At 38.8% G+C, this 27,557-nt stretch overlaps 1 protein-coding gene across 1 annotated transcript in view; it reads left to right on the plus strand.

Annotated features, from left to right (window-relative positions):
- The first annotated feature begins 227 nt into the window (after positions 1–227).
- Positions 228–27,557, plus strand: part of LOC150080979 (protein grainyhead-like) — a 271,124-nt gene continuing 243,794 nt past the window's right edge. Inside the window, exon 1 of the mRNA XM_090380871.1 lies at positions 228–331. Within this exon, the coding sequence (XP_090236997.1) occupies positions 228–331 (104 nt within the window). The remainder of the gene's footprint in view (positions 332–27,557) is intronic.

The raw sequence follows: 27,557 nt of genomic DNA on the forward strand, positions 1-27,557 counted from the left end.
GCACGCAGCCCACTGACAGACGCACAAACAGACAAGCACAAACTCCACGTAGTCAGCGTCGCGCAACACAACTCAGGTAGAACGCGGGAGTAGCGTCTCTCAGTCAGGTGGTCGCCATAGTGAAGTTAGCACGGACTGGTTTACTTTTATACTGTATTAGCAACCCGTGGAGGTCATCCGACTACAATCACTTCTGCCCCTGTGAGACTCGGCAGGGGCATATCGCCATGGAGTCCGAACAGACAGGTTTTTCGAGTTCCTCTGAAACTCCCGCTACCGACAGTCTCGAACCAACAGGACAGGTCAGTCCCCCACGTCCCGGAGCAGACAGGTTAGTACCATCCTATTCATTGTTTCAAATCTTAAAGTGCGGAATTTCCCAAGTTATTACACTAGGGGGCGTTATACATTTACTTTCCCCAAAGTATTGTCGAAGTGACAATGTAGGCGATACGTAGTTGCTAAGAAATATCAAGTAACGACATTTTACTGTCGTGTAACAAAACGACCCGATACCCTCCCCACCTATTTCTCTTCCATTTGTTAAATATGCGCAGTCAGCCAATCAGGATTACGGGGTGAAGGTGAAGTTATGGGGAATATTCAACAGGTGTATATCTCCGTTCCTGCTTGCTCCTATTTCTCATCATATCGCTCGGATTTCAGCTCGGGTTTTATTTTCTCTTTTTTTTTTTTTTTTTTTTCATCTATCCAATTTTCCCAGTATTTTATGGATTACGAAAGAGGGCGCACTTACAGACTGTACAACTATTATTCATTGTTTTATTCTTTTATCTAACTGCGTGACAGCAAATCGAGTTAAGCATGCTTTGAACAATTGCCTCATTTGTGTTCTCCGGTATCATTTGCATTGCTGTCAAGTTTCAGAAATCCAAACGGAAACACTAATGAAGATGCGCTAAGCATCGCGTATTATAAATGAATGCATTACTAGTTAAAAGGTGGTGATTATACCGAGTAACCTGTTAAAGTCACTTAATTTAACTTTTTTTTTTTTTTTTTAATTCTATAGTGAAATATTCGTTATGCCATTCAAGAAAAGTTTGAGTATCACTTAGAGTTGCTAGATGTCCAATTTTACGGCGAAGTCCCGAAGAAATCTTTCGGGAAATTCGAATGACCTGGTTTCACAAAAAAATAATATTAATTTTAAAAAATTGCGTGAGGAAAAGACTGCTTTAAAAGGTTATCAAGCTCAGTTACACGATTTCTTATTTTTCAATATCCCATATCCAGAGAAAGTACGAGTAGATGTGGTTTTCTTTTAGTTATTTGTGTGAAAGATAGTGTTTATTTATTTTCATAAATTCATTCTGTTTTATTAAAATTATTAGGTACCAATTTCATCTGAATATATGTATATTACGAGTGAATATAATTAATATAAAAATAAGAATTTTGCTTGTCCCATTTGTCATCAAAACATCTGACAACTCTGGTATCTCTCAAATCATAGATCTCCAGTTTTTTTCGGAGTTCGAGCCATTTTAAGGGCTACATCCACTTGGAGGGTTACCAATGAAATGTGTGGAAATGTTTTATTGGGAATATAAGTAACAAAATGTCTTTTGTGGCCCATAGTCTGTAGTCTACTTTGACCTGCTACTCGTGTGGAGAGGTCTGGGTTCGATACTCATCGAACACTAGAGGGTTCTTTCTTCAGTCCCTTTTAATCGAAGCCATAGCCGATCTTAGGCGGAGGGAATTGGGCTTTTCCCCGTGACTCACGGGCCGTGAGTTATTTGGAGCTTTTTTATTTTCCTGTTTTTTTCCCAGCCTGCACAACTTGTAAATCGGCAAGCTAACACACACGCTTCCACAGACATAACACACTGATCACTGGAGTAGAACTTTGTCGCCGTCGAATGGGGATTATAGTCCTGCAATTCTGAGCTAACAAACTGAACACATGATTATTATTTAGTAATAGTAACAAAGTATTACTTTATTACAAGTGCGATGAATGTTTTATTAATATCATGTAAATAAACTTAAATTAAAAGAAAAAAATAGTATTTAATACGCCACTTGGGTCTTCAGAGATCTGCTGAAATATATTTATTATTTTAAATGGTTGAAACGTAATTTAAATGCTTACTTGATAACGATTTTTGATTATTTTAAAAATACAACTTCAGTTTATTCATTTGTTGGGAGAAAACATATAGAGGAATGTGGAATTAAAAAATGCTTTCAGCATTAGTATTTTCATGGCAGCATATATTTTCAATCCTTAATTTCCAAAAATTGTACATTTGCATGTATTAAGTGCTGTGCCTACTTTGTATCCAAATGGGATATTGCAGGCTTTTTCGAGGCCTGCATGAAATTAATCCTGTGACTAATTGGTGAATTACCAGATTTTTTTTTTTTTTTTTTTACTATAATGCTAATTTACAATCTGTTCGAGATAACGAACATTAAGTAAATTTGATGTATGACAAATAGTAGGATTGTCTTGAATGAAGGAGACGTCCAGTGACGACACTTCTATTGAGTTTACTTAATCACTGATGACTGCATTCACACCGAATAGATTAGTTTAATTAAAACATTGAGCACTGCACTACACTAAGTCCAGCGGATGTTGGCCTTTTAATCTTCTGGGAACTTCGCTGTTATCCAACAGGTTCATCGTCAAGTAATTTGGATGTGCTTCTTAGTCGTTGTTGCGTATTTCTTCTTTTATCGTTGGCATGTTCAGGTCTCTATATATCACTTTATTGGTGACATACCAGGGCGTGTTGGTAATGGTTCTCAGCATCTTTGTTGAAAGCGTTGAAGTATTTCTATGTTTGAGGTGCCGGCGGTATACCCCAAAGCTGGATGCCATAGGTCCACACGGGTTTCAGTATGACTTTGTATATAAGTAACTTGTTTGCCAATAATAACTTGGATCTTTTCCAATTAGCCAATACAACTTGCTAGCCTTTAGCCCAAGTTGTTTCCTCTTTGTCCAAATGTGCTTTCTCCAATTTAAGCGTCTGTCTAGATGGATGCCAAGGTATTTAGCATCGTCTGTTTGCGGTATGACGTGGCCATTTAATTTCACTGGTGGGCACGTTTCCTGGCTCATTGTGAATGTAACATGAGTAAATAAATAAATAAATTTTTCTGTTTATACTCCGGGACGACCAAACGGTCAGAGGAGTTCACAAGATAGACAGATTACAAGAAACAGCACCGTATTCAGCAGTCACGGGCTTGAACCCCGGTCACTCAAGGCACGTGTACTTATGCACCCGCGCGCCTGACCACTAGGCTACGGCGGCTTTTGTCTCATTGGTTTTCATGCGCCATTTTTTTTTTTGCCAAGCTTGTGTCTGGTTAAGCTGTTCTTGCAACCTTTGTGTTTCAATTATTGGATTTTCATCAGTTACAAGTTCTGCTGTGTCATCAGCAAATGTTGCTATTAATGGTGTTATCGTTAACTGGGAGGTCAGCGGTGTACAGGGTATACAATACTGGTCCCAAGACACTCCCCTGTGGGGCACTCCAGAGAATATTGGGTATAACTTGGTTTGTTCTTCTTTTAGTTTCACTGTCTGCGCGCGGTAGCACAGTGGTATCGTCACCCCCCCCTCCCCACACCGGGCGGAAAAGGCCCGGGTTCGAATCCCGTCGATGACGCGAGGAACTTTAATGGGCTTTCTTCACTCTGTGGCTGAGTTAGTCAAATCGTACCCCGGAGCTTTTTTAGAATGCAGTTCTCTTTGTATGATACTCCTTACTTCAGCTGGTGAGAAGGCTTTTACAGGTGGAGACAGTTGATAAGAAGCTTCAAAATAACGATGGACTTCTTCTTCTTCCTCTTCTGCTGTATATTCAGAGGGATATGGTTGGAAAACTTTTGCCAGGTGTTTAGCAAAAGTGTTTGGCTTTTTTTTTTTTTTTTTGAGTCACTTTTTGCCCAGTCATTGTTAGGTTTTTTGATAGGTGGTACTGGTTGTGTTGGCTGTTTTATTCTTTTTGTGGCTTTCCACAAGGCATAGTCAGTGGCATCAGTTGCAGTTATCTGTTCCAGATGTTCTTGAATTGACTAATTTTTTTATTGCTTAGAGCATTCTTTTTAAATTTCTTTTGTCTTCAGTGTGTCTACTCAGTTGCCAGACTCGTCTTAGCCTTCGTTTTTCTGATATTGTTTGTTTTATGATGATTGGAAAATTCTGTTTTTCCCTGTGTGTTTTTATTTCTGGTGTAGCTGCCCAGGCAGCAGATTGTATTATAGTTGTTAGGTTTCTACAGCTAGGTCAATATCGTCAGATGTTTTAAGAGGTATTTTTAAGTTTACTTTCTCATTTATTAGCTCTTGGAAGTACTGTATTCCCAATCTGTGTGTTTATTATGAAGAACTGGTGGTTTCTGTCTGATTATAATGTGCGAGCTCAAATTTGCAATTACTGAGGAGTGATAAGAAGATAGGTCTAGACTCGATGTTATATCTGTGTAATTTTCCGCAATACCTTTAGTTATGAAGATGTCTCTGAATATATCGGGAACTTTTCTCCTATCTGTCGGCCAGTATGTTGGTTCGCCTGTAGATAAATGTTTTATAAATGTTCGTAATGATTTTCTTGCATTACTTTTTGTAGTATTCATCCCCTCTGTGTTATTCTTCTTGAACCCCACTGTACATGCTTGGCATTGTAATCTCCTCCTGCGATAAATCTATTCCCAAAAGCTTGGAATAAGGTTATGAAATCATTTTTACTAATATTATAGTTTTATGAGCAGTAGATTGCAGAAATCGTGATAGGACCTCTCCAGTCTTCAATTTCAATACTCGTTGCTTGGGTAGAATTCGTTTTGTACTTGGTTAGCTCATGGTGCTTTATGGAGTTTTTAACAATTATTGCTGAGCCTCCCCGAGCTATTCCTTCAGGATGTTTTGTGTCGTAGTAGCTATAATTCATCATTTTAAATTGGTTTCTGTTTGTAAAGTGTATTTCTGTAATCAACATGATATCTAAGTTATGTTCAATAATAAAAGTTTTTACCTCCTGGCTATGTCCATCCAGGCCATTGGCAATCCACAGAGCAATTTTTAACGATTTTATCATTATTTAAGTTTTGCTACAAATGCTGTTAGCAGGTTGAGCATCGTTCTTATGTCTTCTATCAATCTTGTCTGATTACAGTTTATTCCAGTCTGAAGAGAGATTGTTGCACTTGTGTTGGCATGTTTTGCGTGAGGTTGTTCTGTTCTTGTAATTGCTGGGATCTTTCTTTCACTACTTGAGCGTAGGATAATCCTGGTATGACTTGAGGCTGGTGTCTTGCTCTGAATTGCCTGTTGTTGCTGGTTGGGTTGTTGACAGTTGTTTCACCCTGTTCGGTGGAAATCTTTTTGTTTGGATCTCCTTGTAAACGGTACATCCTTTATAGTTGGCTGGATGTGCTCCGCTACAAAGAGTGCATTTAGCTGTAGTTTGTCTGTCAGTTTTTGGACAGCTGGTGGTTTTTAGCGCATTTTACGCAACGGAATGGACGTTGGCAGTAAGTTTTGGTGTGTCCATATTGTTGACATCTTTTGCACTGCACTAGTTCCCTTTTTTTATGAGGTGATTAGAATTTTATTTTGGCGTTAAGGATGTATTCGATATTGTATATATCTTTATTGTGTGTTTTTGGCATTAGATCGATGAAAAACATAGATAGAGGCGGTTTGGATACTCTGTGTTTTATATTGCAGATCCTCACAACCTTATGATTGTGTTTTTCTACATCAGCTTTGATGTCACTAATTCTGTAGAGTAGTGTACATCTCGCAGTACAACCCTGTAGCATATATTTTCTTTTGGTGAATGGGTATAAAAGCTGTAATCGGTATTTTCTAGTGCTTTGGCTATTAGCGTATTATGCTTTACTAGTTTTTGGCATAATTCTGATCTTTTTTTCTGTTTTCTATTTTGTACATATATTCTTCAGGAACAATTGAGATTAGTTTTTCTAGTAATGGTTTTATGTCCTCAATTTCTATATGGATGGCAGGTACGGCAGCAGTTTTCCTCGTTTGTGTTTCATCATCATCTCCGTTGTCTTCTTCCGTGTCTCGAGCTAGTACATCGAATTTGTTGCTCGTTACTATTGAGTATTGTTTTGCTATTGTTTTTGCTTTGACATTTCTTGTATCAGCTCCGGGGCTATTTCCCTTTGTTTTTCTTGATGGTCTCTTCCATTCATTGTTGTTTTCTGGATTAACTGGGGTTGACATACTGCTGCTAATCTTTGATATTGTAGACACTGTTTGGTTACTGATAGCTTGTTGTTGGTTTAGATCAAAATTAGTCAGCTGATGACATATAGATTGGCTTAATGCAATAAATGGTATTGCATGCTGGCTTGATTTGTCGCTACAAATGCCATTGGCTGCACTGCAACATATCCTTGAGAGTAGCTGTAACCTGGATTGGCGTATTTTTGGGTTAGTTGTTGTGGGACATAGCATCCAGCAACATTGTGCTGAGTCATTTACTTTATTATTACGTTAACGTCAAATATGCGTTGTGACAAGGAAGGAGTTTTTCCGTTACTTTTAACTAATTAGTTGTGGAAGTAAGGGATTAAGAGATTAGTCTCTGGTTCCTTTTCCTTAGGCTATATCGTTCAAAGGGCACTTTCAGCAAAGGCTAGTCGATAGCCTTGAAAGATCAGAAGACTTTACAGCACTGTTTCTTTACCCGGAATACTATTAATACAAATATATTAATTACTAATTTTCCTGATAAAGCACAGGTGAAACAAGAACATCTTGTAGCTAGTAGCACTAGGATCATGTAGGTACTATTCATATAGAATTTGTTAAAACTATAACTTACAATTAGACAGTAAACACGGAGCACAGTAAAAATGCGACCGCACTGACCGACTTACCATAAATAACTTATTAGCAGATTAAAAGATAATCTGCTCTAGCAACCCGTATTAAAAGATTAATAAATTTTTAAAAAATATTAATATTTTAATTAATAAAAGATTAATTCTTAGGTACATCGATAATATCTTAAAACTGACGATAAAATGGGGAGGAGGGTGGAAAATTGGGTGGTTTTCTAATTCTAATTTGGAATGAATACTAAAATAATTGAAAGTGAAAGGGACAACAAACCTTTATTGTATTTTAAATTTAGTAACAACAAAAAAAAGTTAAAATGGCAAGGTCTTCTGCAGCTGCACAAAAAGAAGAAGAATTAAAAAAAAAAAAAGTAGTGCCAAAAAAAGTCTACAGTAGGATAGAATAATTTAATATCAAGAAGGGACGCGAAACACTTCTTTTTGTGTCTGTTTTCATGTCGCTTTTTTGTATATAGTTTTGTGTCATCATAGAGGGTTTATCTACCTAAGTGGTCAAAAACAGCGGATGGAGAATATTACAGTTATGTAAATTATCTGTATATTAGACAGTGGTGTTGCCAGACTTTGGCAGGGACCGCTTAATGCAATAAATAAAAAAAAAATCAAGAAAATAATACAAATTAATTCTTGAACAAAAAACAAAACGAAACAAATACCTGTATTGTATATCAAAAAAGAGTGGTGAAACTACTATATCGCGTCGCGAGGGCCGAGGAATTGGGGGAGGGGGGTGGGGTTTGGAGCTGGTTTGGTACGGTTGTTAAAGATCACGTTGGAATGGTTCAGGATTTATAGTTTCGGCTCTACAGAAGAACTACCAAAATAATTCATTCTGCTATGGAGCAAAGGTGACAAATTTGGAAATTTTTACCAAAATGCGTGGCTGAAGATCATGATAAAGCTGTCCACAACGCCGTATTAGCCACATGGCCAGATTCATCAGTAATTGGCTGCTGATGTCATTTGGGATGGGCGTGGTTTAAGAAAATACAAAATCTAGGAGTGGCAAGCCACTGTAGAAATAAAGAGAACTAAACCGGATGCGTTGGATATACAATAGACATACATAAACAAGACAACCGTTGTTTATTCTGTTTATCTTTTTTATTTACATATGAAGTTGGTAACTGTTTCATCTTTGATTTCGTGGGCGAAGTCATAACCGAAACGGTTCTCTTATTTTGTTGAAAATCATTTTGCGGAAAATGTCACTTTTCTTTCTAGTATATTGGGCAGAAGTGCTTCGACAGAACATACAATAAATGCATGTGAAAGTTTTGATTCACGGCTTAATGACATATTATACGAAATGTATCCATATTTATTTTGATTTTTCGAGTTTTTTAAAAAAATTTCCGAAATGTCATTGACAGTGCCGAAGTAAATTGAAAAATTGAAAACCGCAATTTAGTTATCGGGTACCAGGCCAATGGGCAGTTGGTCAGCAATTTAGGTATACCGTCCAAGAGTCGTTCAGCAGGATCCTTGTCTTTAGAAGCTGTCAATAATGTCAGTTATATACATAATATAATTTTATTAACTAGAGAACCGAGTAATGTTTTAAACGAACAGTGATAAATTAGTTGTGGAAGTAACGGATTACGTGATAAACTATTAGTGATAAATAAATCACTATATAAATAATCGGACAGACGTACACATAAACCATTAGCCGTTAACTTTGTATTAGTGAGAGGGCGGAAAGGGGGTAAAACAACGTCAGTGAAATTTCTACCTCGATGAAAGTTGTACATTACGCGTTCGAAATACTCTTGGTGATAAAATATCTTATTTTAATAATCAAGTACACCTAAAGAACAGAATCAGAGCCGGCCCGAGGGGGGGTGCGAACGGTGCGAGCGCACAAGGGCCCGCGTTTCTGAAGGCCCCGCGCCGCTGACTGATTTTGCAAAATAAACATGCTTTCATTTTTTTTTTTTTTGTTTTAATACTGTCGCAAAATCTAGCGACATCGCCATAATTTTAATATACACAAGAAATATAATGTCAATAATCATGTCATTAACATTATCTGAAAGCCCGCCAAGAATTCTCCAAAGAACACGGAAAAATATATTTTCTTTCAAATATATTTAAAATATCTCTCCTTACAAGTCGCTCAGACGTACGATTATATGTTTTTTTTTTTTTTATGTGAACCCCAAACACGAGAGATATTAGAACCTATAGTATTTAGTACCGTGCTTGGGTTGGAGGTTGATCAGACGAAAGAAGATATTTGTTGACATTGGACTTGAACTTCTGTAGATTGTAATTTTCAGGAAATTTTCAGGTTGTTCCAGAAAATGACAGTTGAATGAATAAATGAGGAAGATGAAAAATTGGTTCTGTGGGTTTGAAGTTGGACAGTAAATGGATGTTGGCTGGTGGCGGCACGTGTTCGGACTGTTTTTAAAGAGAGAGCGGGAATTATAGAAGCCAATTCAGAAGAACAGTGCCCATGGAAGTATCTGTAGGAGAGGCATGCAGCAGAAACAGTGCGTCTATGAGACAGCGAATGGAGAGACTTTGTTAAAGATGAATCATTAATTAACCTAACTGCCCTCTTCTGAATGGAATCAAGAAGCCTGAGAGAGGTTTTGGGGGCACCACCCCAGATGTGGGAACAATATTCCATGGCAGGGCGGATTTGCGATTTATACAGGGTGAGCAGCTGTTTCGAAGAAAAGTAACGCCGAGAGCGAAAGAGAAAACCAAGTTTTTTAGATGCAGAGGAAGCAATATTTGTAATGTGCTTGTGCCAAGAGAGATTACAAGTCAGGGTAATCCCCAAAAGAGATATATCATTTTGCCTAGAAATCGGAGTGTCACTAAAGATAAGCATATGAGCAGAAGAATCCTTTTTGCGAGATATAAGACAAGACTGAGTTTTAGAAGGGCTGAAATCAACTAAGTTGTCTTTGCCCCACTTGAGAATTACCTGAAAATCGGCATTTAAGGAATTGGCAGCAGATTTTCGAGAAGTTGAATTTGATTGAGCAGGACAAGGTTTCTCAAAATGGAAAGTTGAATGCAATGTGCTATCATCGGCAAAACTATGGATAGAATTTCCAGTCAATGGAAGAAGGTCATTGATATACAAGAGAAAAAGAGTGGGGGAAAGAACTGAACCTTGGGGGACACCGGCATTAGTAGAGAAGTTAGAAGACAGAGAGCCATCTACCATCACCATCAGTGAGCGATCAGAGAGAAAACTGGATAACCAATTACTAAAAACAGTTGGCAAACCATAAGATGGAAGCTTGTTTAGAAGACTTTTATGCCAAACACGATCGAAAGCCTTTGAGATGTCAAGAACAACTACTTGTGTTTCACCAAACCTTTCCATTGAATTAGTCCATAAATGGATAACATAAGCCAGAATATCACCAGTGGATCGACACTGACGGAATCCATACTGGGGATCGTTGATCAGACGGAAGGTTTCTAGGTAGTTTAAGAGTTGGCGGTTAATTGATTTCTCCATTACTTTAGAAAGAGTAGAAGTAATTGCAATGAGACGATTATTGGATGGGAGGGATTTGTCGCCCTTTTTAGGAACTGGCTGGATATGAGCAAATTTCCAAGCAGAAGGAAAAACACCATTGGAATAAGAAAGTGAAAAAAGGCGGCAAAGAATAGGAGTAAGTTCAGGAGCACAGGTTTTGAGAACAAGTGGAGAAATACCATCAGGACCTGGAGCTTTCTTAGCACCAAGATTCATCAAAATCCTTCTGATATCCTTTTGACGGAAGACCACAGGAGGCATTGAATGGAGCGTGTTAGGAATGGTGGGAGGTGTTTTACCAAGATCATTAATACATGAGCTGGAAGAAAAATGGGATGCTAGCAGGTCAGCTTTATCCTTGGCTGAAGTGACAACAGAACCATCTGGTTTGGACAGAGGTGGGAGCAGATGTGGGCAAAAGTTCCGGTCAATAGCTTTGGCAAGAGACCAGAATGCTCGGCTACCATTAGGGCAAGAAGCAAGTTTTCTACTCTTAGCCTGTTCAAACTCTAGTTTGGACTGATTAATAACTGCTTTACAATTGTTGCGCGCTTTCGTGTAGGCAGAAAATGAAACTGAAGAATTAGAAACAAGCCAATTACGATATGCAACATTCTTCTCTTGGACAGCCTTAGCACATTTATTGGAAAACCAAGGTTTAGATAAAGGACGAGATTTTAAAGTGGAGTGTGGGATAAAGGATTCCATTCCTGCAAGAATAATTTCACTGACACGATCTGAGCAAATGTTGACATCAGAAGTTTTGAAACAGTAATCCGACCAAGGAAAAGAAGAAAAGAAGTGTCGCAGGTCATCCCATTTATCTCATGGCTATTCCCGAGGTTGGGAATAGCCATGAGATAAAGGTTCTATTGGAGAAGAGACAATCACCAAGTTGTGATCTGAAGTGCCTAAAGGACCTCTCACTTCAACCTTGTACTTAGAAGGGTTGTTTGTGAGAAAAAGATCAAGCGTATTGATTGTATGATTAGGATTGTCCGATATTCTTGTAGAAAATTTTAAAGTTAATAATACTGGTTTGACCAAAGCACTTATCCTGCAAAAGAATTCCAAAGCACAGTATATGCCCTGCGGAAGTCATAATTTGAAATTTAGTTCTTGGAGACATTTAAAAATTATCTTCTCTTGCAAATTCATTTTTTGGGACTTTACAAAGCATGTATAATTTTTTTGCAAGTTCTGTGATACGCTGGGATATATTAAAAGAGCGTGCCAAACATCTTACTCCAAAACCACTGTCAGCAACGAGGTGGGAATGTCGCCTCGAAAGTGTGAAATCTGTGAGATACCAAGTACCACAATTTTCTCTAGCTTTGAAATACCTTTATGGACAGACCAGTGACATGAAAACGAAATCCGAAATCCAATCAATCGAAAATAAACTTACTTCATTTGAATTTTTATTAAGTTTGGTCATTTTGTATGACATACTGAATGAAGTAAATATTGTGAGCAAGACATTTCAAAATTCAAATATAGATATCGGTATTGCAAATTCACATTTAAAAGGCCTTTTAAAATTTTTTGAACAGTATAGTGAATCGGGATTCAAATCTTCTTTAATAACTGCAAAGGAAATAGCTGAAGAATTACAAGTGACATCTGAATTTAAGAATCAAAGAACTGGACGAAAAACAAAGCAATTTTGTTATGAAGGAACCGATCAGTCTATTTCATCAGGCGAAGAATATTTCAGAATTCAATATTTTCTAGTCATAATCGATAGTGCGATTATTTCTTTTAAGAAAATATTCGAAATTTATCACGAACGTGAGACATCATGTGGTTTTTATATAATTCGGATAATATTCAAAAACTGACTGAAAACGATCTTCTTAAATGTTGCAAAGACTTAAATGCTACCGTGCAAGACGATATTGATTGCATTGATTTATTTAATGAAATCAAAATTTGTCGTCGAGTTTTGCCTTCCAGGATCACAATATTACAATATTTACTGAAAAATAATTTATTTGAATTGTATCCAAATTTTGTTACTGTTCTGAAAATTATATTAATCTTACCAATTACCGTCGCATCTGCAGAAAGATCTTTCTCAAGATTGAAAATAATAAAAAATTACTTGAGATCTAGCATTAGTCAAGAACGATTTACCTCCTTAGCCATTTTATCTATCGAATCCGAAATAGCCAAAAAACTAAATTATGATGATATTATCAACGAATTTGCTATAAAACACGTAAGAAAATGAAACAAAAATCACATATTGTGACCTTATTCGATTAAGTCGCATACCAAATTGTATTTTATAAGTATATGAAGCAATTATTTTTTTTTATTTGATTTATTAAAGATTTTTTTTGTGATTGAAATGTTAAGTTTATTAAAATAATTTAATTATTTATCATTTTCATGTAAAAGTAAAGTGCAGCCATTATCAACCCACTGCAGGATGGAAGCCTCCTCAACAATTCATGCCGAGGGAAATGGACCATAATCTGCCACGCTGGTCCAGTGCGGGTTGGCAGATCGACCGTATTCAGCAGTCAGGGGCTTGAACCCCGGTCTACTCAAAGAGCGTGTGCTACTGCACTCCCGCTCATGACCACTCGGCCACGGAGGGTTGTAATCTTTACTAAACCAATTTGTGCAATGTAATAAATATCAAAATGCAATAAATTATTTTGTTGTACGAATTTGTACTTGCGGGGCGCAAGTCGACTTTGCACTGGGCCCCGCTTTTGTTCGGGCCGGCCCTGAACAGAATTCATAGGATACCTGGTTCTTGGGCAACGCGACGCTGTCACCTATCTCGCTGGTGGACGAACCCATCGCGTGGCAAGTATATAGGTACGCTGCATTCCCATAGACGGCAATTCGATGTCAGTATGGATAAACGTCGTGACTCGTGAGTTAACCGACTTTGAAAGAGGGATGATAATGGGTGCCCAACGCATGGGTCACTCTATCACGGAGGTGGTACAGAAATTGCACTGTCCCTGTTCGACACTATCAGGAGTGTATCGGGAATACGCCATTTCCGGAATAACATCTCATCGTGGGCAGAGAAAGGTGGTGGATGAACATAGTGTGCATAGTGTTAGGGTCGGGCGCCACCTGTGGTTTCCCACATCTGCGCCATATGTACACTGTGAAGAAATACAGAACACTGTAAATGCCAGAAAAAGTGTTGTGTGTTGAATGTGTAGTTTTGTGTTGGGTTCTGTTGTGTGTCCTGGCATTTGGCCGCAGGGCCCCTGGTGGAACCCCACGTTGCCCGCACACACCACTAGGAGGTAGCCAGGCTGCCCATAGTTCTCTGGCTAGTCTCCGTCAGGGTCGCCTCAGCTTCCTGAGCGAAGACCAAGTTAAAAAAAATAATAATAAAAAAATAATAATAAAAAAAAATAATAAAATAAAATAAAAAAATAAAAAAAATAAAAAAATAAAATAAAAATTTAAAAAAAATTAATTAAAAGAAAAAATAATAATAAATAATTAATTAATTAATTAAAAAAAAGCAGCGATTAGATAGAGTGAGGTAGTACAGGGTTTACAGAAGAGGGGGAATGAAAGTAAGAGTAAGGGGATATAGGCGAAGGCATCCCCAACCAGTCAATGTACACTCAGTCAATCAGGTGAAGGCGAAGAAAGGGGAAGGAATGGGGTCGAAAGTGACTGTACAATTGAGCACAGATAGGATCGCCATTTGGCGCCTCTGTCATCGACATCGGGTGGTGTCCAATCCAGGGGTTAATTCGATCCAATGGTAGCTTTCAAACTTCAATCATCAGATAGTTGTCCGTTTGATGGTGTGGCGGTCAAGTTCATGACTGTCTAGTCTGGATGAAAGTCCATCATGGTCTCAAACCGTCTGTTGTCTTCCTTGGGACTGCTGTGGCGCAGGTACAGGAACTGTAGATAAGGATTTCCTTCGGCTGAAGAGCTCTTGTGCGAAACGCGTAAAAGCTGTATATTCCTCCCTACTATCAAGCAGGTGTGTTTCTTGGTCTTTGGGTATGTAGGTCAAGGTAGTGATGAAGGTGCAGCGAAGATCCTCATACAGGGGGCAGTCATACATAAGGTGCGACCAACTCTCAGTCCCACCACAGGTGCAAGTGGGATCATCGATGATTCCCAGGGCCGTCAGTTTGCCTTTTAATGATCCATGGCCAGTTAACAGGTATGTAGCATAAAGCCCAGGTGAAAACCAGGGAGGAAGCCTGGGGAACACCCTGTTAATGTAAGGGAAGAACTTTCTAGTGATTTCGCCTTTGTTGGAAGTAGTCCATCTCGCTTGCCACGCCTGCTGCAGATGCGTGAGGAGACGCTTCTTTTCTGCTGTTCTGTCGTTTGCGGGATCTGTTGTGAATTCGAGGATGGTCTTGGAATTTGCTTTGGAGAGGTGGAAGAGTAGTCCACAGCGGACCACCTCCAGGTCCAGTGGCATGGCGCCTGCCAGGATTTGCAGAGCATGGGTACTGACAGTGCAGCAGGCACGGGTAGTAGCGAGCAGGATGTTTCTTTGCACAGAGTCGAGGATTCTTCTACCACTAACAGTGATTGCTTTCGGGTACCAGATGCCTGCTGCGTACGTTATAATTGGGGTAAATATCACTTTATAGAATAAGGACAGAGTGTGCCTATTGAGTCCCCAGTCCCGTCTGGAGACCCTGGTGACAAGGGCGGTGTAATTGCGTATCTTTCTTCTTAAGTATTTAAGATGTGGCTGGAAATTCAGTTTGCTGTCAAGTACAACTCCTAGATACTTAAGTTGAGTGGAGAATTTTATGGTCCTGTTGTCGATTTTTATCTGTGGCGGTCTGGCTTCATTGAGACTTCCTTTGAGAAGAATAGAATCTGTTTTGGTGGCAGAGATGGTGAGGTTATGGTGTTTAGCCCAGTCCTGTAGCTTCTGTAGTGCATTATTCGCCAAAGTCTCCAGTCGTGCCCTAGAATCGCCGGTAACGGTGATAATAAGATCATCTGCATAGGTCTGAGAGGTGACCTCTCCCAGGTCCATGCCAAGGAATTCATCAAGGACAAGATTCCACAAGAATGGGCCCAGAACCGAGCCCTGTGGGCATCCTCTGTAGACCTGTCTGGTGATTTTCATATATGGAGCATTGACAGTGATTGACCTGTTGGAAAGGTAGCTTTTGATTGAGTTATATAGGTTTACTGGAAGCTTTGATTGGCGCAGTCTGCCTAGGACGCTCGGCCACCAAAGTGAGTCGAACGCCCCAGCAAAGTCGACAGCGATGACCAGAAAGTATTTCTTTTGGGTAATTTCTACTGCTTCAAGGAGATTGTGGAGTGCATCTACAGTGGAGTGCCCCGTTTTGAATCCAAATTGTCTGTGAGAAGCCATGTTTGCATTGTTGTAGTGTTTGAGAAGTCTGTAGTAGAGTAGCCTTTCATAGAGTTTACTAAGTACCGACAGGAGAGCAATGGGACGGTAGGAGTTCGGGAGTTCAGGTGGTTTCGTCGGGTTCTTCAGGATTAGTTTTACGTTGGCCGACTTCCAGTCTGTTGGGTGGTGGATGAACATGGCCGTCGACGTCTGTCTCGCATTGGTTCAGCCAACCAGAGAGCGACAGTGGCACAAATCACCGCCGACTTCAACAAGGGAGGCGCCAGAAACATCTCCACCAAGACCATCAGGCGATCGTTAGCCGCAATAGGTTATGGGAGCCGCTGACCCGACCCACCAGTCCCATTGCTAACACCACCGTACAGGATTCTACGCTTCAACTGGGCGAAAGGATATCGGCACTGGACCTTGGATGATTGGAGATGGGAGTTCTGGTCTGATGAGTCACGTTTCCAGTTATTTCGAGCAGACAGGACGGTGTGTATCTGGCGGAAAGCGCACGAAGCTATGCACCCGTCATGTCAACAAGGAACTGTTTAGGCAGGTGGACGGTCGGTAATGGTCTGGGGCGTGTTCAACTGGCACACGTCGGGACCTCTGGTACATCTAGACGCATCTCTGAACGGTCCAGGTTACGTCTTCATCCTTGCAGACCATCTCATCCCTTCGTGGCCATCGTGCACCCACAGGGAAATGGATTCTTCCAGCAGGACATTGCGCCTCCCCACAGAGCCGTGGTGACTAGAACATGGTTCAAAGAGCATTTTATCACCATAGAATGGCCTCTCCATTCACCGGACATGAACCCTGTGCAGCATCTTTGGGATGCTGTGGAAAGGTCCATTCGAGCTTTGGACCCTCCACCCAGAAATGCGACGGAATTATGGACAGCTTTGCAGCAAGAATGGATGGAAATACCTGTGGACCGCTTTCGTGGACTCAGTGTCTCTCCGTGTGACTGCCCTTATCCGGGCGAAAGATGGGTCTAACTATTACTAAGTAGGTATCCCATGATTTCTGTCCACTCAGTGTATATAGATAACATTACTGCTGTGTATGGTGACCCGAATAGCATCTGGTGTGCTTAGGTTTCAACCACTGTACACATTATGATCGTAAATATAAATTACAGACCTTTTAGTATACATTTTATTTAAAGAACCATTAGTATTATCTATTATATGAACTGTTACCCATTATAATTAGCGTTGTGAAAAACCAAAAATACCATTTGTGAAAATTAATATTAAAAAATTTAATACTCCGCGATGGTCACATAGGGGTTTAGAGGATAGAAATACAAGTATTACAGTATTTCCAGTACAGTGTATTATGTGGTTTTGAACACGCCGTGTGTGACTTTGCACTTGCATGGTTGGATTACTATATAATGTTCTACAACAGGTGCACAAAGATCAAGACAATCACTCTCAGTTACTGATGGTCATAATCCATGATTACTAATTAAGAGATTTCAATAATCGAAATATTCATTCGTTAAAAATCATCCTTAATTTTTTAAAGATGATTTTTATTTTAGTTTAATAAAACCCAACGTACATGAAATTTTTTCTTAAAAAGAGTTAGAAAAGGTGTAAATGAATAAAATTGAAGAACAAGAAAAAAAAATTCAGGATATACTCGACTCCCAATGGATGAGTTCTTTTTTTTTTTATGATTTTACAAATTTCAACGCCGTATGCTTATGTCGACTTTTTTCTTCTGCAGTAATGCTCGCAACATACTTTAATTTGTATAGTTTTTTTTTTTTTTTTTTTTTGTGTGGAGTATTCCAAAAAGGGGCAATGGAATCTTAATTATTTTTAAAGGCTTCCCGGGGAACAAGGAACCATACACTGAAATTTTGATGTCGTTCGGAGTTTTCCTTTCCGTGTATTGCTTGAGCATCTGAAACTGAAAAGAGAGGATTGAGGACTGTGAAATTGGAATCGATCATCCTAAAACTCCTCCAAGGATTAGTGTTAATCTGACATTTTTGTGTCGACTAATGGTCAAATAACTGAAACATACTTCTATTTATGTGTAGAGAACTCTAAATTGTTCGAAAAATGCTGAATTTCTCTTTCTTCGATTTTAATTAAAATTCCGCAAGTAGTTTTCTGAAAGACCCAGATATAAAATTTCATATTTCATATTTGAATCAATTATCATATGTTATAAACGATCTCTCAAAATAAAAGTAATTTACTGATAATCATTCACAATGTCCGTAACGAGAGAATAACCGAGTAATCGTTACTAACTGAGATTATTATTATTATTAGCCATATGGTGCAAGAAAGCCTGAGGGTTATGCTGCACCAGCCAATAAAAAAAAAAAAAAAAAAAAAAAAAAAATTCTGAATTACCCTGAGAGAAGTAGAAAGGAACCATGAAAGGGAAGAATAACGATATCCAGCTCATGACCCTGGGTGTGCCAAGCCCATGTTGACAAAGTATATCAAATAACCATTATCGAATGATATGAGTGCAGTTGAATAATTTGTCATAATCGAATGGATCGATTATATCCTCTCAATTATGCCCATTGCTACTTTTCAGTAAGTATACGGCTAGTTATGATAGGAGGGCAAGTTACTTTGTTTACAAACCTGTTCAGTATAGAGGGAATAGCTATTGTTTGAATTATATGGTTCTTAAAATTAATTGTGAACGGATGTATGTAAGAAAGGTGGGGGAGAGTGCCGAAATATTCGAATCTCTGTCTAAAGGTACTCCAAAATATTATAACAAAAAGTTATAATATTTTTCAACCATGAAAATCAACCATGAATGCGTCCAAATTCTCATTCAACCATGAGAATTTGGACGCATGGTCAGATCAACCATGCGTCCAAATTCTTGGATACCATTGCATCTGATGATTGTCGTGATGGCGAATAAATAAATGTAAGTTTTAAGTGGTTGTGACAGAATACGAAATTTCTTTTTATATAGAAATTCTTTAAAGACGAAGTCTGACAGCTGGAAAATTTGTAAATACACTCCCATCATGTTTTTCGATTGAGAGATTAGTATGCCCAAAAGTGATTTTTTTTGTTATCGTTATGTTATCAATGTCAGTCTTAGGGTTCAGGCGACTTCGTTTATATCAGGTGTTGGCTGTTTGTTTGTTTGTTTGTTATTTGGTTTTTAGGAGCATTAGCAACTAAGGCCATATTGCTCCGGGATATGCGGTGGTCATTCCCTGACCTTTCCGCATCCTCCCTGTTTGGTGGTGACGGGCTCGAACCCCGGTCTGATCAAGAAGCGCGTGCTATGTACTGCTGCTCCTTCCCACCTGGCTCCAGAGGCGCCAGGTGTTGGCACGGCCGTATTTTCCATTAGGTACTTTTTGGCAAAGTCTGTCACTTTGTGTCTACAAAAGTTTTAGGGCCTACGAAAAAAGTAGGGATCCGGAAAAAAAAAAAATCCAATGATTTATAGGAATTTTGCTAGCAGGGAGAAAGAGGTGATTGTCCCTCTGTATAAGGCAATGGTCAGGCTGCACCTTGAGTACTGCGTACAGGTCTGGAGGCCTCATTTTAGGAAGGATGTAGATTTGCTTGATCGTGTACAGAGAAGGGCAACAAGATTGGTGAGGGGAATGAAGGGATCCTCTTACCAAGAGAGGCTTAAGTTCTGCAAATTGCAGTGGCTGGAGACTAGGCACCTGCGCGGTGATCTCATTGAGGTGTATAAGGCATTGAATGGGTTGAGCACGTTGAATTCTGATAGGATCCTTCCACTTGTTCAGATTACGAACCTAAGGGGGCGTAAATTTAAATTAAGAAAAGACAGATGTAGAATAGATGTGCGGAAATTTGCCTTTAGCCAGTGGGTGGTTAATTGCTGGAACAAACATCTATCTGTCGTTGTGGAAGTTGATAGGTTAAATAAATTTAAGGAGGAACTGGACATGCATTTGGAGGGAATGGTGTGATATTTTTTTTTTTTTTTTTTTTTTTGGCTGATGCTGCATAATGTTTGTTTGTTATTTGGTTTTTAGGAGCATTAGCAACTAAGGCCATATTGCTCCGGGATATGCAGTGGTCATTCCCTGACCTTTCCGCATCCTCCGTATTTGGTGGTGACGGGCTCGAACCCCGGTCTAATCAAGAAGCATGTGCTACGCACTGCTGCTCCTTCCCACCTGGCTACGGAGGCGCCGATGCTGCATAAGCTTGTACACTTGCTTTCTTGCATCACATGCCATTACTACTACTACTACAATAAACAAAATGATTGCTGGAGATGTGTATAACACTGTCTTGGTACAAGGTTAGGAAACTCATGACTGGGAGACGACAATTGAATCGATTGTCTCTAATCTTTTTCCTAAAGATATCCCTGAACTTGACACACCAGAACAACAAGAGATAAGGCAAAATAATGAATTATATCACGGTCCTACGGACATTGAACCGTTCACTCTTTTGGATCTTGGAGCTGCTATTGGTAAACTAAATAGTAAGAAATGTCCCGACACAGATCTGATTGAGAACCTTATTGTAGTCAAATTTTTTGATCTTTACCCACAGATCTTATTAAATCTTATGAATAAACGCCTCCTAGAGGGACTTTTTCCTAGGCAGTGGAAAGTGGCTCCGTTAAAGATCCTTCATAAGCCAGGGAAACCAACATCTGATCCTCGTGCTTATAGACCTATGTCGCTACTGGCGAACTTAGGAAAACTATTTGAGAGACTTTTAGCCCCAAGACTTCAAAAAATACTAGAAGAAAAAGAACTCTGTTCTAAATTTCAGTTTGGTTTTAAAAAGGGAAAATCAACTGAGGAAGCAATAACAACTCTGACTTCTTTTGCACAAAACTCTGCATCCGAATATGTCCTGGCCGTGTTTGTGGATTTCGAGGGTGCTTTCGACTCGTTGTGGTGAGAGAGCGCCCTCAGATCCTTGAAGTTTGCAAATTGCAACGATTATGTCTACAAAGTCTTACGGTCTTGTTTTTGTGAACATTCAGTCAAGGTCAGTACTAAGCATCTTACTTATAATCCTCTGGAATGCAGTCCTGGATCAATGGCTCTTGAGAACGCATCACAATGTACTCAAAATTGCTTACGCTGATGACCTGGTGGTGGCTGTTGAAGGAAGGTCAAGAAAAATCCTTGAAGAGAAGATGCAACCTATTATCGATGATTTGTTATCCTGGGCCAATACTAACAAACTGAAAATTTCTCAAAGCAAGACGAACTTTATGACTTTCGACAAACATTTTAATTATAACAGACCTCCTAGGATCCTACTCAATAATAGACGGATACCTTATGTACCTCAGACCAAATATCTAGGTGTTCTATTTGATGATAGGATGAGTTTTCAGCCACATGTCTCAAATTTAAAGAACAAAATACGGAATTTTACTGTATCGGTGGTCAGGATCTCCAGGAAAGATTGGGCCTGACTAAGAAAACTTTATTATTATACTACAAAACAATTTTCCTGCCTGTGGTATCCTATGCAGCAAGTGTCTGGCACCAAAACGCTATCAAAGTAAAGAAAACTAAGTTAATTTCTTTGCAGAGATCCGTGTTACTGACAATACTTAATATTCCTAGAACCACTTCAAACAATGCCCTACAAGTCTTAGGAAGAGGGATGCCCTTAGATCTATACATTACATATCGTAGAATACTGTACAAACTAAAGAAGGGCCTTTCGATTACTGTGCGTGGTTTAACATCTGATCCTGCAAATGATATAAAACACGAAAAGGTTAGAATTTGGAGAGAGCTAACAGGAATATGGGAACAAAAATGGGATGAGAGTCAACATGGCCTAACCACAAAGAGATATATTCAAAAAGCTGATTACTTAGCATCTCCGGGTATAAATTTATGGTTAACGCCTAAAATGCATACCTCCTATTTGTTAACGGGGCATGGCTCCTTGAGGGCTAAGCTTTTTGAGTGTGGTTTAGAGCCGGACCCGTTTTGTACTTGTCGCGGTTTTGAGACCTGGGATCATGTTCTTCTGCATTGCCCAGAGTATGTACAATTCAGGAACACACTATTGAGGCTGGTTCCAGAATTATCGGAGGAGAACGTCAGTGTTCTTATGGATAATGCTGGCAATTTCAGAGCTTTGCAAGACTTTGCTTCTAATGTCTTTAAAAAGCGACTTCAACTGAGGGCTTCAGCTGCTCAGGGAACTTGAAAAAAAAAGGGGGGGGGGAAGGAAAAGAAAAAACGATCCTATATGATTCTTTTTATTTTTTAATTTTTTATTATTTTTATTTTATTTAATTATTTATTATGATTTTCTTATTTATTATTATTTTTTTTTTTTTTTTGCTGGCTCCAGGTATGAGCAACCTGGGAGCGGGATTGCTGGCACCCATCGGTATTGCACTACCTCCGGTGGGTGCGGGATCTGTGCAAAAAAAAGCACATACAGATGATAATAAAACTCGCCACTCCTAACACCAAATACCAACACTTTATCAGGCTCAATATACAGTTTTTGTACGATCACAGAGGACAAGGTGGATATGGGTATCTGCCTAGGATGCCCAACTCCACCCCGATACCGGAATACACACACACACACGTACACCCTTAGGATGGTTATATTGAGAATGTATATAAAATTGTATTTAAATCTGTATAAATCATGTATATAAATTAATTGTATATTTATCTTGGAATTGTACATAAACTGTGTGTATGTAAATAAATGAAATGAAAATGAATGAGCACTGAGATTGGCTCCCACCGGTATTGCACTATCTCCGGTGGGTGGAAATTTGTGCGTTTCAGCAATGGACCCAGACCAGCACATTAGGTTGAGACACGAACGCCAACACTTTTTTGAGCCCGATCTGCAGAGGTTCTGCACCACCACAGATGAACAAAGTGGAGATGGGCAAATGTGTGTGTGTGTGTGTGTGTGTGTGTATCGCTGGTGGCTCTTAGGCCCATCTCCACCTTGTTCATCTGTGGTGGTGCAAAACCTCTGCACGCACGCGCGCGCGCACACACACACACACACACACACACACACACACACACACACACACACACACACACACACACACACACACACACACACACAGCACTGAGATTGTCTGCGCGAGTAGCACAGTGATATCGTCACCGTCCTCCCCACACTGGGTGGAAAAGGCCCGTTCGAATCCCGTCGATGACGCGAGGAATTTTAGTGGTTTTTTTTTCACTCCGTGGCTAGGTTAGTCAGTCTCAGGTGTAGTTAGCAAGGTTTTTCCTCCAGCAAAACAGGCAAATCGATCAGAGAACACACAATTTACATACACAAATACGGGTTTATGTATTAAATTACGTGTAACCCTGATATAATAATTTGAATTTTTTTTTGTTTTTGAGCACTGAGATTGCATAAATGTTTATGACTTTAACTGAGTTCTTCCCTCAATTTAGCATTGCTTTAAATAGGCTTCTAGGTCTCAGATGGTATTTTTCAGCCAGGCAAGCCTTGATCTCCTTGTGTTCAAACCGCTAAGCCCTCATCATCCCCAGATATTTGTAGGTCACTCCCTTCGATCTCTCTACCTGTGTGCAGCCGGTAGTTTCGGCCGAATAATTTTTCCTGATGCGGTCAGTGGGTCTTGCATTTTCGACTATGTGTAGTCGAACTTCCATCCTGATGTCATTGTTAAATTCTTCAGTGATCATGAGTAGCTGATGGAGTTGCTTTTCGGTTGTTGTTTAGAGTGTGATGTCATCCATATACATCAGGTGGGAGAGGGTGTCAGGTTTCTCCATCCTTTGAGGTTATATCCGTACTTATTGTTGTTGAGCTTGGTGAATAGCGGGTTGAGTGCTAGACAAATCACAGTGGACTCGGGGAATTTCTTCATATATTCCTCTCCTGATAGGAATTGGTCTGGTTGTGATGTTCTTGACCTTGATGGTAGTACTCCATTTCATCATGGTTGTTTCTAGGAAATTTGTCACTGTCAGTTTGACTGTAGATCTTCAGCGTCTCTGTTAGCCGGCTATCAGGCACGGAGTCGAAGGTCTTGCGGTAGTCGATGTAGGCCTTGTACAGGTTGTGGTGCTTCTTGAATGCTTGCTGTGTAACTGTGACGTCAGTGGTTAATTGTTTCTTGCATCCTTTGCTCATTTGCTTGCATCCCTTCTCTTGCTCGTCCATGATATTCTAGTTCTCCAAGTGGTATGATATTTTCTTGGTTATGCAGCATGACCAGGGTCTTATATATTGTGGGGAGACAGGTGAGCGGTCTGTACATCGCTGGGTTTGTGGTGTCCGTCCTTAGCTTTCAGGTATGTAATTCCTTGAGTAATAGTCTCTGGGTGGCTTATCATCCGGTGAACTGCTCTGCTAGGTTCTTGTATGTGCAAGTGAACTTGTAACAGTAGTTGTGGATGATATCTATTCCTGGGGGGTCTCAAGTTGCGGAACTTCCTGATTGCATGTTTTTTTTTTTTTTGTTTTTTTTTTCTCCTGATGACCATCCCATTCTGTCATCTCTTGTATGTCCTTTGTTTTCTTCCGTTCTAGTTTTGTCCAGGAGGTTCGACTGTTTTCTTACTTCACTGCTCTATATGTTGCCCCAGAACTCTTCGATCCTCTTCTGCTCGGGTGGGCTGTTACCTTCTTTCTCCTCTTGTCAAGGGCTGCCAGATTTCAAATTAGGTCACGAGGGACAAAAATGAAAAAAATTGCGGCAATTTTTCTCAAGAAATTTTTTTCACAATTAACGATTTTGACATATCATTTTTAATTTCTAAACTTCATTTTGGCCATTTAAAAATGTATCTAATAAAAAAAAACAACAAAAATAATTGAGTTAAATTTTTTATTTATACTATAATCCTAAAAAATTATTCAATATTTATCATTTGATTTCACTTCATTAAGTATGGCTAAACCTTGATTTTTAAAAAAAATTGGAATTCCGAACAATTCATTCCGAAATTTTATCATCAACTCGGCCTCCAAATTTTTTAGAAACAACCTATTTCTATCTTTACGCCAAGCACTCGTCATTAGACTAAAAATCTTTTCAGATGTTGCATTTGCATGCGGAATAGAGAAAATATATTTGATAATTTTTAAAAATTGTGGAGAAGAATTTTTTTTAAAAAAACCAAACCCATCTTTGATCACACGGTAATTGCCTTTCAATATCCGTTATATTTGCCATAAATCTTTTTAAGAAGATATATTCTTCAAACAGCAAATCTTGATCTACTATTTTAAATGCGTTAGTGATTTCTACGATTTCATGAAATGCTGGTATACTATGCAAAGATAAGTTAGAGAGAATTTTATGTTTGTGGTCATTGAAATTAAACCATTTCTCTATATATTTTATAGCCGTATCAAATAAATTATTTGCTTCCATTTTAAGCCGTTTTGAAGCATCTAGGTTATCACAATTTTGGATAATTTCATGAACATTTGCTCCATAATAACATTCATTCTTATGCTCAATCAAGGACTGCCTTACATTATTCATAATTGAATATACTTCAACAATCGTTACATTACTACCTTGGAGTTTTTTTAGCGCTGGTTGAAATATTGAACATACATTCTTTACAAATTTTACATACGCCTCATGAAGCTCATGTTCAAAAAAATGTATCAATATAGGTGCTATGTTATTCTTGCTCATAAAATACGATTTAATAGGTGCAAAATTGGTCAATAGTCGCTCAATAGCCGGTAAAAAGAGTCGCAGCCTTGTTGGTATATGCCGTAACATTTCATTCCATTCTGTTTCTGTCCATTCGAAAAAGTCTTTTAGTTCAGTCGTCTTTTTTGTTGAAGAGCTAAATTCATTAAATATTTTAATAACAATAGATTCTATATCAATACTCAAACAATTGCAAGCTCTCTTAGCAGTGTTATGCAGAACGTGCAAATTGCAACCAGCAGGTAATATATTTTAATTAAATTTTTTTAATGCTACGAAAACGCTATTTTTCTTGCCAAAATTAATATTGGCGTTATCTGCTCCATATGCAGTAATGTTTTTGGGAGATAATTCATTAAATGTAAGCTGTTGGATGAGAGCATTTGAAATAGTTTCAGTATCTTCTGCTTCTAACCAAATGAATGATATCAAATCAGTTTTTACACCATGGTTTTGATCAAAATATCTCACAACCAAAGGAAAAGTTTTTTACGTTTCCTTTATTAGAAGCGTCCGTGCTTATAGAAAAGGGCTTATTATTCTCCAGTTGTTTCAATATGTAATTTTTTGAGTGCTTTCCAAGAATTTTTGTAATAATGGCAGAAACTTTTGTTTTCCCACAAGAATATTTTGCTGCAATTCCAGAGTCGGGAAACATTTTTTTAAATAATTGAGCTAGCACAACCAGCTGAGACATAACTATGAGAATGCGTAACAGAATGGTAACAAAACGATACTTCTGCAAATGCGACATCTTCATGAGCCTTGCTTTGCTTTGGTATAAAAAACTTAGAAATTTTTGATGTAATTGCTATTGCTTGAACATTTGCAATGTGGTTTTTAGATTGCAAATGTCTACTTACGTCGTTTTCACCACAGTGACTAATTGTGAAAATGAAATTGTTACATGTAGAGCATTTTGCACTGTGATCGTCTCTACCGCAACTAATCCAACTATACTTTTTTTTCCCAATCTGCATTATAGTGAACCAACCGTCTTCTTTTCTTTTCCGGAATTTTCAAACTACTTTCACCATCAGACATTTTGAAGGCTAGAATAAATTGATATTTTAAATACAACCCGTTCATTTTAATTTAATAAGACAAATTCAAACAAAAATTAAATGAAATTTACCTTATATAGGTAACAATTCATACAGCAGCTGAACTGATTAGACAGATGTCAAAATAATTTTTATTCTTTTTATAATGAAAGATAAACACACACTCGAGATACACCTAGCTTAGACCACGAGACAGCACTGACATCGTTGATCGCACTACTTACGCAGACGCTTACGTCTAAAAATCCCCGAGCGGCTCGACGGGATTCCCGGACATCTAACGCGTCCCGTGAGCATTAGCGTGCAAGTTACCCGCCAATATCCGAAATTCATACATATTAGGAAAGAAATACATTTCATAACGGCATCCATCACTTTTTATGGCATTATTTTATTATTTTACAGTCAAAATCTGTTAATTTTTTACCTGCGGGACATTTAAATGTTTATGCGGGGCACGGGACAAATCATTTTTGTAGAGGACTGTCCCGCGCATTGCGGGACATCTGGCATCCCTGCTCTTGTCTGATACTTCTGTATAAGGCTTTGTGGTTTTCATCGAAGATTCTGTTGTTTGTTTTCCTCCGCGTGGTCTATTATTATTATTATTATTATTATTATTATTATTATTGTTGTTAATAGCTAGAAAAACAGCAAACGAACGTGCCTGAGGGTGCAGCTACAAAGCATTATTACACAGCTTCAAAGCAGAAGCTTGGAGTATACATTTCCCAAAGTAAAGAGAAAAGTAAATGTACATAAGAAGACTAGTGAATTGAAATGTACAGATAAAATAAAACTAAATAAATGAAAGTAGGACTCATCCGTCCTATTTAAGTGAACAGGTAGGAGTCAGGCAGAGCACTGGTATTTCTTCACACACATTACAGAGTCTTAGAATTTGCAAGAAGAGTCCATTTTAAGTCAGGTAACGGATGAGGTTAGCAATTTCAGTTGCCTCTTGAAGTGTCGGGGGGTGTCAAATATCTCCATATTTGCTTTGTTCATTGATCTTGCAGTCCTGTTGTAGAAGTTGTAGTATCCATAATTTGTTCTCGCATAGGATGGTTTCTTAACGCTCTTGTCGGAGCGT

Source organism: Mastigoproctus giganteus, chromosome 9 (assembly GCF_048544385.1).
Source record: "Mastigoproctus giganteus isolate SK-2022 chromosome 9, ASM4854438v1, whole genome shotgun sequence".
Lineage (NCBI taxonomy): Eukaryota > Metazoa > Arthropoda > Arachnida > Uropygi > Thelyphonidae > Mastigoproctus > Mastigoproctus giganteus.